Genomic DNA, 13044 nt, shown 5'->3' with positions numbered 1-13044 from the left:
TTAAAATCAACTTAGAACAATTATTTTGTTCTAAAAAACATTTAGCCTCTTATTTTTTTTGAAAAAAAAAAAACATTTAGTCTCTTAAATTGGTAAAATTAATACTTAATTTATTCTATGAGTGCTTAAACAAGGGTATGAAATATCTTTTGTTTTTGTTTTACAAAAGTATAAATTAATTTATCTTCGTTGGAAAAAAAAAAAAAAATCATTTGACTTGCTTTTGTTAAACAAAACTCATTTTTGTATAAGTTTAGCTTAATAAATTTTTGCTACTTGTCTATTTTAATTGACTTATTTTTTTAAACAAGTGGTGATATTCAATTTTTATTGCCCAGTATTAAAAATTGAATCTCGTCTATATTACCAAGAAGTTCATAACAAGTGCTACGTACAAGTTTTACCATAACCTTAATTACCACCAGCTAGATAGACCGTTTGAGATTTTTGGCTAATCAATCCTTATTGAGGACTGGTAAAAGTCAAAGAGAGCACTCCATCATGAATCTTTCACTAATTCACATATATATACGAACTTACGAAGTGTATTGCAGTACCAAGTTGATACTGGATAGTATGATGCTGCAGTTGCCTGATAAATCTGGCTAGAATTACAGATTCATTTAGGACAGTGGAAGATAACAATAAGCCCCGTCGAAGTAATAAACAAACTGTGATGTCAACAATATACAACCTTCGCTAAGAGTTCATTGCCTCATCTTCATGATATAATGTATATGTGCCTTCTCTCTCCATAATTTTGGTTATTTACATATTTGAAATGGAGGGAGATAATTGAATGGGGGCAAGAAAGGGTTTTACTTTAGATAGTTCTTTCGACAGCAATCCATTGGAAACGATCATCCTCCATACAGACAGCAGCATAAATTGTTCAACAGAGATCATTGTTTTTGCTGGGATTCACATGTACATAAAACGCTGAACAAAGATCAGTTCTTTGTGAAAAGAGCACCTCCTGATCAGATCTAGCATTTCAACTAAACAAATCCACGAGCATATAGTCTATACTATCAAGGCCTGGAGAAAAAACATGGATGGCCTGAATGCCTAACATTTATAGGAGCAAACTACATGTGTTCTAAACATAAAATAGATCAGGCAGCCCTCACCTTGAGCCTAAGTTCTTCATCGCCTTTTAGATTCTTTGGGCTTAGGGGGTCAGAGCTGAATTTCTGCACAAGAATCTTGTAACAAGGCAAAAGTACGACATAAAGTAGGGCCAGGATGAACGGTGCTGCAAGCAGCCACCCCACCAACTGTACATAGAGTCAAAACAACAAAAAAATCAAATCAGCATCACAATTTACTGCAAGTGCAGGAAAATAACTTAGACAAGAGAACAGTACAAGCATGAAAACATAACACTGAGAAGGCTACTGATGTATAAGTCTATAATAAGGGGAACTTGTGATGTATTAATGTAATGGGTTGGGAACTTTAGATGAATGACCCTAAGCAGCACAATAAAGCAAGTTCTATAAAATTAATCACGCAAAAGAAAATCCAGTGTCTTTTAGAGCATGTTCTACTCAACTTATTTTAACTCGTCTCAAATTCCAAAAAAAAAAAAAAAAAAAAGGTTCAACAAGTACAGTAAAAGGGGAAGAAAAAAAAACATAGGTTCAGATAAGTCAAATTGAGCTGAAGAGGTTATACCCCCCTAGTGTTGTTTTTTTTTCCTTTGGTTGACAACAGCAGAGTACCAGATTCCAGTTGAGAAACAAATAGATGACACAAAAGTAATAATGAACATGTTAGGAAAGGTCAGTTTGAAACTTATTAAAATAAAAAGCACAAGCACGTTGTGTTGAAATATTAGGTGGTTAAGTGATCATCATCATCATAAGCTTCTAAAAATTTCAAATCAATTTGGTACATTGGGATTCTTCATCAAAGATTTCTAATGGATAAAACAGTTATGATCAAGGATAAAAACAGACCATACAAACAAATACCAAATTCCTATTCAAAAACAAAAACAAAAACAAAAAAAAAAAAAAAAAAAAAAACAAAAACCAAATTCTGATGACTGAACTTAACCCAAAGAGATGATGTTGCACCAAAGATTAAAAAAATAATAATAGGAAAACGTGTCCCTTTAAGCTACATAGATAGGAGCATCAACATGAGAACGCCTTGATGAACAAAAGGTTTCACGGCACCTTGAATCATATCTATAAGAAAATTTATATAGCCTTTTTCAATATTTTTCAATAAAGACTAGACAATCAGCTAAATGAGATTTCCTAATATCAACCATAGGAATACATTTTTTTAGGAAACCTAGGGTTGAGTGTTATCCACGTGGATATGGTTTTAGCAGTGAACTGTCATCAAAGAATGCCTAACAAGTTCATTTAACTCATTAGCTGCCTGTATTTATTGCTTACTTGAGAAAAGCAGTCAACCAAACAACAAATTCTGGCTATTATTTGGTAGCTTATGTTTACCATTTTGAAGTGATAGGGAGGTTAGATATACAAAATAATCATATATCTAATCTTCAAAACAAAGAAAGGTATTTTATTCCATCTTTTATCCATCCTTTTTTGTTAACTATACATAACTGAATCAATGAACCCAAAAAAGAGGTACCAATACATACCTGGTATCTTTTAAACTGCACAAAAATGTAAAAGCCATACATAATAGCACTTTGGAATTCGGAATTTAAAAGACCAAAGCAAATGTCTCTTTAAACTCTACCTATATATCCTATAATATGCTGCTATAACTAGATTACCAAATAACCCTTTTTCTAATCATCTTCAAGATGGAGAAAAAAGCCATTTGAGATTGTCAAAAGGTCTTTGAAGTTGTGAGAATAGGCTGGCACTGCCACCTTTCCCACAGCCTTACCCATGGTAGAAGTTTCATACTTTCATTAAAGCCACTAGGGCTATGTTATACAGGTGTTGTATGGTGAGCAAAGTATACTGTACACACTTGCCCAAAATAATAGAGAGAGCAAACAAGTAGAGAGGCGGGAAGAAGAAATATAATAGGTTGAATTCATACCGCATGAACAATGCTTAGTAGAACATCAGTTGAAGCTTGGCCTGTCAGAACCTTCTTCAAAGCATCAGAGGTCAATGGAAATTGAGGACCACCACAGATAGCTTCACCAAGACGCAGGAAGGGTATCACCAAACTACAAAGCATAGAAACTATAGTTTAGTAAATCACAAAATAAAGGGTACAAATGAACCACAAAGGTGGGAACAAATGATCCACAAAGGTAAAAATTATAAGACCAGCAACCCAATCACAGTCAGAAATACATTGAAGTAGATTTAACCTCATAGAAGCTGTTTACAATTATTCATTTAAAAAAAAATTACCTCAATTCAATGGGAGTAGCCACAAAATTTGCCAGCAGCACACTTGCAGGATGGCAACGTGACCCCAACAAAGGAATAGCAATTCCACATAAAAAAACAGTTACCCCTGTTAAAGTCAAACTTAGCATGTACATTCTCAAATGAACATTACTTAAGCTCAGTTGTCTCACTTAGAAGCATGATACCAATAAAGCAGTTATAACAATCGACTTCTACTGCAACTTCCAAGGGAACACTCTACTTAACACATGACTATCTTATTTCAGCAATATATACATGGTGTGTTTAAGCACACACACACGAGCGCGCGCAGCCGCGCACACACACACTAACGCTATAATATTACCTAAAACGCATATACTCTATTGGAAGTCAAATATGTGAGGCATGATTTATCATTTCAAGACAAATAGGTGAAGGTAAATGGTGAACCACAATGGGTGGTCGAAAAAACTTTTTTTTTATACTAGTTTAGTAAAAAAAATCTTAGATATTTGAGTAAAAATATACTCCCAATAAATTGAGACGTGAAGGTAAATGGTGAATACCAAAAAATAATAAAATGAGTCAAAAATCTTTTGTGTACAAAAATGCAAAGATTTTGGGAAGAAAGATAGTTTCAAAATTTTAAACTTAGATATTAATTCTCTAGTTACTAGTTGTAGAGTTCCAAACAACTTCACAAAGCAATTTAGAGGTACAACCATACAAACATGCATCTTTGAGCAAAAGAAAGAAGAAAACACTGAGAACATGGAAACTAAAACACATTTATCATCACATTATTTATCCCTTTTAAATGCGGAGTATATATGGCCCGTATAGACGTATAGTATATGGTAATGTATGGGTAAAGGCTACACATACAATTGTTGTATGTGGTCCCTACATACAACAACAATTTGTCATGTTTTTATTAGTTAAAATTATGGATCCAAGTTCCATTTGAATTCAATTTATATTTGACTCATAGTTTTCTTCCCTTTTTTATGATGTGTCAAATTTCTAATGGTATTGTATGTATGGAGGTGATGTAAGAAATTTTAATGTCAATATTCAAGGTTACGCTTTTCCATATCTCTTTTTTTTTCATAATTTCCAATTTTCCATAACAAGATTAACAACTCATTAACACATGTAGAGGTAGTAATGTAGTATTGACTATTGAGTAAAAACTAGAAACTTGTGAAGAAAACACATATTTAAGGATTGGAGTTCCATCAACATGGACATTAGCAAATGACATCCTTTACAAGATTATATAGAAATATCTGTTCCTATCACCCCCCCCCCCCCCTCTCTTTATTACCACTTTACCAAACAGGCCGACAAAGTAATACATATCACAGTACCAACAATTGAAATCAACAAAACAACACCATTTACAATTGCAGATAGCTCAACAAAAACACATAATCAACTTTAACAACAAGCTATATCCAAAAACAATTTCATTTAAACAGAAAAAAAAAAAAAAAAAAAAAAAAAAAAAAAAAAAAAAAAAAAAAGACTAAGTATTAGAAGTAGTCATACAATCATACCCAAAAGCTCGAAATATCACATCTACAGTAAAAATACAAAATTTCTACTCAATTAAACAGGAATAAGAGAAGATAACATACCACATATTGGGAATACACCCAAGGTAAAACCCAGAGCTGTTGAAAATGCCAATTGCTTAGGCTCAGCACCCCTGTAATCATTCCAATTACACAATAATTAATTACATTAATCATGATATAAAGCAATATATGCTAATTTCGAAAATGGTCAATAAACCCAAATAAAAGCTCGGAAATTGAACTGAAACAAACATTAAAAAAGATTATTTGACATAGATTATGATACCCACCTCAAAAGGGTCAATAATTTGGAGATTATCAAAGTAAAAAGGTCCAAAATTTAAGAAAAATGAGTAGAAAAAATACACAAATAATCACTAAAAATAGATAGAGAAGACTAGAAGATTACCTGCGTAAAATTTGAAGAAGGGGTTCGACGATCTTGTTGTGAAGCCATGTACCCAAAGCAGACGTAGGATTCCGCATTTCTCGGGTCGGGTCGGGTTGGGAGAGAAAAGATATTGCTAAAGAAGAGTAACAATGATTTGAGATCCGAGATAGAGTGGAAGCAAAACTGAAATTAAAGTTTTCATTTTTGTTCTCACCTCATGTTTATTTTATTTTTATTTTCTTGTGACTCATTATTTTCATTTTTGTTCTCACCTCATGTGTAATTATTGTTATTTTCATGTCACAATCACATGAGATATTCTATTAATCAAAAGAAAGTATTAATGGCTCGACTTAGAAATTTAGAATAGTGCGAGTTTAAAATGTACTATTTTGAATAAATTTTACTATGATTTATAACTTATTTTAATACACCTCAACTTAAAATAAAAAAGTGTGGATTTGAGCAAATTTGGAATACCAAAACCTAGCCTAGCGATCTTAGCCCTATGCTTAATTAGTGTATTAAATTTCATCTTTGCTTAAAAACTTGAGGTGCACTCACATTTATCTGATTAGACATTCCATTTGTCCTAAATTACTACACATTCTTTACCTGTATAGGTGTCTTTTCATCATAAGTTAGTTACATTATATATTAGTGTATAATGAGATTATTTTTTAAGTGGATGCAAAGAATAGTGAGAGTTATTATAAAATAACGAAAAATATATGTCATTTAGCAAAAATGTTTTAAGAGGTATAAGATAGATGAATGGAGACATGTTTCTTTCTAAGATAGACAGATAAGTTTATCTTTGTGGTAAAATTGTAAATAATTTCACAAAGAAAAAATATTTATAAAAAAATATCTTCCTCCTACCTAGTCATGACCTACCTCTATGGTTTCATGTCTTCCTCCTTCGATTTCCACCCAACTTCATCTTCTTCCTCCTCCGATCCTCACCCATCTTCAATTCCTTCTTCAAGTTGCTTCAACGGAGAAAACCAAACCCCGACACCACCTTTGTCAAATCCAACAAAAACCCTAAGATAAAAATTAAGGGACTTGTTAACTTCTAAGTGGAAGGTATGTGTTGTTTGCTAGTGTGAATTCCCTCCTCTATTGAGTTCACCATTGATGGTGTCCAACGTGTTCGTGAGCTTCTTTGTACTCATGAGTTCTCCAATCTTCATTGAAGTTGTTCAAGAGTGTCTCTTCTTGAATATGGCAAAAATGCCATGTAATATAACTTGTATTTTCTCCAAGTACAGGATGGCCTAATAAGAAAAGTGTAACAAAACATCTTGAACATATATAAGTGCTAAACATATAGGTCGCCTGCCTAAAACATCAAAAAGAAAAGTGGAACAAATGGATTATAACAGCATCATATGAAATAAATGAACCAGGTACAAGTCCTTTGACATAATATTCGCAAGTCATGTACCTTCCATACACACCCCAGGTTTAGGGAAACAAAACTCAAAGAAGCACAAGAAGCATACAACTAACCCCATACCAAATTCAAGCTCTTGAATATTGCGACGAAATTATGTACTATATTACATATACTGGCATCCTAGGTAACTTTAACAAAGTCGACTTCCTAATCATCATAGAGTTGGCAAAAGGCCTTCCTTACAAAATGAAAATTCGATTGGTACAGTCCAAACAAGTCCTATGTTCATTAGTCTGTTGTGTCAGTTCATCTGTCCCATTCTGAATCCATGCTCCGCAGACCAACTTTCGTTGCATTCTCCTCCTTAAAAACGGGCGGCTGGCTAGAGTATCGATCCCAACCCATGATGTGAGGCAATGCAAACTACAAAACCAAGTCATATCAAAGGCCAGCAAGATGGCAAATATACTGATGATAGTATGAGGCTATTTGCTGACAAAATAGATGCATTCAACAGAACTACGGCAACTGTCAAGTCACTAAGTTGACAAGCAGTACCAAATACTAAACCATTCACTAGTTGGTCTATGATTTGAGAAATCGTTTGAACTCTTCTTTTGTACTTAGTATTATTTTCTTAATTCCATACCCCCCCCCCCCCCCCCCCCCCCCCAAAAAAAAAAAAAAAAAAAAAAAAAAAAAACACCTTCCCTAAGACAAGGTGGAGAAAAATGGGCAATACAGTTCAAGGGCTAGAGTTGGACAGTTGTAGGAGGACAACAGACAAAAGAATTGCAAGAATTGGTTCCTTTTCACAGCTGTTATACTAGCACCAAAGAAAGGGGGAATATTACACCTCAAATATTTGAGTATCCTATCCAATATCAACAAATTCGTAAAATTTTATAATGCAACTCTCAACATTTAACAAAAAATCAAAACCTTTGCAGATTTCCATTACTGCTCCTATATAAATTTATCAGTTACATTAGAACACTGAAAAAACCTTAAAGTTATTGCTGGTAGTTTCTTCAAATTAATTACAGGCAACTAACTACAAGATTTCTCCACCGTTGAGTATGGAGAAGAGAAATGAGAAAAAACTTATAATTGTTACCCAGAAGAAATAATTATCTGCCCTTACATTTATAAAGCTAGACATCTCCAGCTTTGAGTATGGAGAAGAGGAATGAGAAAAAACTCATAATTGTTGTCCAAAAGAAATAATTAGCTGCCCATACATTTAAAAAGCTAGACAAACTGAATATCAATAGAAGGGATACAAGTATATGAAACATCTTACAAAGGTTCCAAGTCATGAGCATGATAATCAAGAAGCAGAAGTCTAAATGGTCATACATTAAACATGAAACCACCTAATCCCACTAATATTGCATATTTACAAGAAATGATTGATAAGTTTCAGGAATTTGATTACAATTAAATACAATGACGTGATAGGAGCAAAGAAGAAAACTGAAGAAATGTACGGCAATGACTACTGTCAACTCTGACTATTTTTTCACTGAGATTAACTCTTGAAAATCTCTGAAATTAACAACGAGATCCCGATTCCCGGCAAATACCTCTTGGTCCACATATCCAACTACTAATACCCATCACCAGATTTTTCTTCTAAATTATAAGTGAAAACTGAGGTCCACTTATTATCATTTAGAGTCAGATTGTTTAAGAATATAAGAAAGCAAGCAACAAATTTCAAGATGAGAAATGTGCAAAACTTTGTCAGAGTAATTTTTTATTAACCAGGATACAATAATATTTACTCCCCTCCCACCCACCGAGCCACTGACCACCACCCACACACAAATTTGAATAATGCGAGGAATTTAAAAGAGGGAGTATAAGGTCTCATACACTGAATGATGTGCGCATGACAGCAAATTCAGCACTTGTCACAGGAACAGAAAAGCGATCATTGGTCTTCGTGATGTTATTGGTAACACCTAGAAAGATGGAAAGCAGAAGGATCAAATGAATAGACAAACATTTTTCTAAAAAATTGTTGCAAGCCAAGGTAACCTTTAACTCTTTATGGCAAACATCCAGTGAACTAGTATAATTGAGAAAGGAAATTTATTCAAACCTAACATATTCATAGCACAGTAGTTTAAACTTTAAAAATAGGTGCCTATTACTCTCTCCATCCCTTTTTACTTGCCCAATTCCTTTTTAAGATATTCTCTTTGTTTTTTCTCTTGGGTTGGTCCCACATTTACCCACCCGTTATTTTTTTATTTCTCAGCTATTTTACTTGCATAATACCTCGTGCAAATGGCTATGGGACTAGTAAATAGGGATGGAGGAAGTATACAAGAAATTTAAAGCCAACCTTGTATGGACTTTTCTAGCAAACTGTAAACCAATACCACTAGGCCTTACATATAATTAATAAATACATAAAACCTGATTTGGCAATCAAATTATAGAGGATTCAAAAGGCCACAAAGTATTCATCTACAGCTAACCCAAACTTGTAGGAATGAACATAGAGAGAAAAGATACAGTAGAAACAAGACTTACTCAAAGACATGAAATAACCAGTACCGTCTGGACTTGGTTTGATTGATAAGCTCTTTCGCACTTGGCCAGCATTACTAACATTGTCATATACAAGGTAAGGATTAATTTCAGGACGCAGTCATGCAAAACATGCTAGAAAACTGTTCTAGGACAAAAATTAACCTTGTCTGCATAGCAGGATCATGGAAAAAATCACAAGAACCATTAGGACCCAACGCAAGCAAAGAGCCAACCTCAGTGGGTGACAACGCAAACATCTGAAGAATCAGACCAAGTCAGTCAAACAATAAAGAGGTAGGAGAATGACAAGAAGAATATGGGACACTTGTCTCACCTTTAACAGAAATTTATAAACTAAATAGGTGACTTTGTGACATACAAGATGGTAATGCAGATCAACAACTAGAATAGTTGAGCTACATGCTCCAAGTCCAAGGTTAGCATCTACTTTGTATTCAAGTGATAATGATCAGAAGATCAGTATATATACCCTTGCTTTCTGACCTATGAAGAATCATATACACTGATCTACTTCAAAAATGATTCTGAATATAAGCAGATAAGTATCAATTGCTCAGCCCGTCAAACCAATATTTCTCTGGTTATTAAGGATAGTTACATATTCACTAGTCACAACTAATGGGCCAATGAAAGAATCATTTGGCCAATAAGAATGATATATGAATCATGCCACATCAACTATAATTTTTATGAGACATCACAATGCATGCTTCTACAATCAGCAAACATCACCGTGATATAAACTACAACTACAATTTAAAACCCTGTTTTGATCTTGATTGCAAACCAAGAACAGGTCTCTTCCATATGATAAATAGTCAAGAAACTGTAACAGATGATGGGAAATATCGTATGCATAATCTCAAAACAAAAAAATCAACAGTGTCCTTGCAGCTTTTCCTAAGACTGTTTGTTCAGCATATGAAGTAAAGAGGGTTTCATGCCTGAATTTCAGGTAATGCAGCCCTGTGAAGACAGAAAGCTAACATATACTATGTACTACAGTTATTCATCCGTTTAAAACTTAAACACTATGTTCTTCAAAAAAAACTTAAACACTATGATCCAATCCAAACATAACAGCTACATTGAGGAGTCTATATCTTAGTGGGAAAAAGGATGTATCAACGTATCATGCATATAAGCCTGACAGTAAACTGTTCAATAGACCCGCGGAACAAGCAATTGTCTACCTGCTTCCTCTGCCAGTCATACTTGCGCTCTCCCACAGAAGGAGAAAAGGTCATCATAATAAATCCTTGACGCTTAACTCTGATACCAGACTGCACACCAAAAATTTTATTATTAACCACCACAGAAAAAATAATTAAGAATAGCTTATGTTCATACTTCATACATCAACTTTACAAAATTTTGGAGGAATGGGTTCAGCAGAGAATGCCGCTTTTCCCTTGTACACATAGTATGGTGCAAAAATGCGATCTGCACGTAGTACGAAACATCTCAAATACATGAAAGAACTCATCAAACTCAATCAACCACAATGCAATTCCAAAAGGAAGAATAAAAAGAATCCATTTGATATTGCTATTACCATTGGTAAGAGTCTTTTGTCCAACTGTAGACATGCCAGCACAGCCCATTAAAGCGTGCAAGCCAAAGGCATCTTGCGTAGGATTTTTCCAGTTGAGGAGTTGTCCAGAAACATTGCCCCTTAATTTCAAGAGAAAATAGAATAAAATGTCACTAACAAAAATCAGAAATAAAACAGCTTACTCTAGTTTGGCAATTGGCATCCTCATAATCAAAACAGCATTGATGATAATGCTAAGGTAGGGCTCTATTTAATTAAGAAGAAAATGATTTACTTCTACTTGATGATAAAACTAAGCCGGAAAAATAAGTTAATAACACTTGTTCCATCACAATAAGAGCGTATGAACAAACTTTCCAGTCAACCTCCTCCATCATTCAATGCATTACCATCACTCTTTGCGGATTAGAATTCTATACCATAAGGTCATTACACTAAAATATGTGCTAAAACTTTCTGCATCTGCCACCATTTCAAAAACTTCCCTTCTAGTCAAATCAATTTATGCCGAAATCTATTTGCAAACCCACTTTTATTTTGGCGAAACATACTCCGAAACATCAATACAAAGTACAACCTCTTCAGCCACATTCAGTCAGCCCAAAAGTATCCCAAAGCTCCAAATGCATGAAAACCACTTAACCATCAAAACAAAGAACAAATTCAAACATTTCAATCCACATTTTAATCTTAATTTTAATATATTTATTAGGAGGAAGATTACCATCTAAAATCAACATCACTCACAAATTATTAACAAATATTTTCAATTAAACAAGCAAATACGAAATCAATGCTTAAATAAAATAAAACAGAGAAATGCACATTCAGTTCGACGCAAGCATAAAACTATAGCAGAAATGTAGTCAATTTACAGAGTAATGCTACAATAAACAGAAAATCAGAAACCCTAAAAGCAGCAAATAAAGGGTATAAATAAAATTGAAAAGACGAATAAAAGGAAAGGGGAAATAAATAAGAACCCTAATTGCAAAGATTGAAATTAAGCAGAAAGTAGAGTACACCTGGACTTGAAAATGGAGGCTAATTTCATCATGTTGCTATAAATTTCGGAAGAGAATGTCAGAAGCAAATGGGGTTTTCAGCGGGAAGAGAGTGAATATACAGACTTGACTGTCTAGAATTTAGAAGGAGACTGTATATTAAGATTTTCAAATTTATTCTTGAAAAAAAAAAAAAGTTTTTTTTTTTTTTGAAACACGCTGCGGATTAAAATTAGAGAAGATCAATTTCCGTCAGACTTTGGGGAAAAGGACCAAGAGAAAAGATTTTCAAATTTATTACTACGTATTTTTTTTTTAAAATAACAAATAAATAAATAAAAATGTAAAATACAGGTGAAGTTTACAAAGACTGATGCATAAAATAAAGGAAAAATTATCCCCATTAATCCCAACTTTGGCTCTTTCGTTAATAATAATCCCTACTTTCGATTATTCACTATCACTCCCAACTTTATATGAGATTAATTTCTATTGCACCCATATGACTTACAAGAGTTACAACTGGTAAATAAGGTAAACATTTGTGAATTAGATTTTTTTTTGCACACGTGTCAATATGTAATTGGTTGAAAAAAAAAACATTAAAAAATGTAATAAAAAAAAACATAAAAAAAATGTAAAAAAAAATAGATAAATTTCCTAAAAACTAACCCAGCACCTTCCCCACCACCACCGACGCACACCCTTCCCACACGCAGCCCAGCACAGCCAACCACCACACGCAAAATCGACGCACATACTCCCCACACGAAAAATCCATCACAGCCCCGTATCCCCACCAAAAATACAACCTCCTCCCCAAAATCGACCACCAAAATTGGCCACAAATGGCCGAAATCGGTCGATGTTGGGGTTGAATGGTTGATTTCAACCCATTATCGGCCGACTTCGGCCGCTAGTGGCTGATTTCGTCGCCAGTTTGCCTTGTGTTTCGAATGTTAGGGCTAGGGGTTAGGATTTGGGGGATTTTGGATGGTTTGCGGGGTGATCGAAGGGGAAAGAGGAGGTGATCGGGGAAGCATCGGCACCGGCACTTGGGGGGAGGGGGATAAAGGGTTGGGCTGGTCGTGGTGGCAGAGGGCTGTTGTTGGTGGAGTTGCAAGGAAGAGCAGGTTGGTGGAGTGCGTGAAGTGTGCAGGGAAGGGGAATAGGAAGCGGGGAGGTGGGCAGGGAGGCGGCGAT

At 34.4% G+C, this 13044-nt stretch overlaps 2 protein-coding genes across 4 annotated transcripts; both read right to left on the bottom strand.

Annotated features, from left to right (window-relative positions):
• Positions 1–632: 632 nt before the first annotated feature.
• On the bottom strand, positions 633–5558 carry LOC145639230 (uncharacterized). Of its 3 annotated transcripts, none has more exons than XM_081690407.1 (6): positions 5334–5558; positions 4985–5055; positions 3363–3468; positions 3040–3172; positions 1131–1277; positions 633–939 (listed from the first exon to the last, which is right to left on the bottom strand). In XM_081690407.1, the coding sequence occupies exons 1-6, from the start codon at positions 5408–5410 to the stop codon at positions 922–924; spliced, it is 552 nt and encodes a 183-aa protein (XP_081546533.1). In that variant the 5' UTR covers positions 5411–5558; the 3' UTR covers positions 633–921. The 3 variants fall into 3 exon arrangements, with proteins under 3 accessions (XP_081546533.1, XP_081546536.1, XP_081546535.1); XM_081690410.1 differs by having other exon boundaries at positions 633–914; positions 5334–5557; XM_081690409.1 differs by having other exon boundaries at positions 633–1038; positions 5334–5554.
• A 1132-nt stretch (positions 5559–6690) lies between these two features.
• On the bottom strand, positions 6691–12018 carry LOC145638130 (single-stranded DNA-binding protein WHY2, mitochondrial-like). The gene is made up of 8 exons (XM_081689089.1): positions 11863–12018; positions 10838–10956; positions 10640–10725; positions 10476–10565; positions 9424–9518; positions 9262–9335; positions 8596–8684; positions 6691–7140 (listed from the first exon to the last, which is right to left on the bottom strand). The coding sequence occupies exons 1-8, from the start codon at positions 11892–11894 to the stop codon at positions 7024–7026; spliced, it is 702 nt and encodes a 233-aa protein (XP_081545215.1). The 5' UTR covers positions 11895–12018; the 3' UTR covers positions 6691–7023.
• Between the last annotated feature and the right edge of the window lie 1026 nt (positions 12019–13044).

Source organism: Chenopodium album, chromosome 7 (genome assembly GCF_948465745.1).
Source record: "Chenopodium album chromosome 7, dcCheAlbu1.1, whole genome shotgun sequence".
NCBI lineage: Eukaryota > Viridiplantae > Streptophyta > Magnoliopsida > Caryophyllales > Amaranthaceae > Chenopodium > Chenopodium album.
Note: the sequence above shows the minus strand (reverse complement) of the source record. Positions and strands in the feature narration are given on the sequence as shown.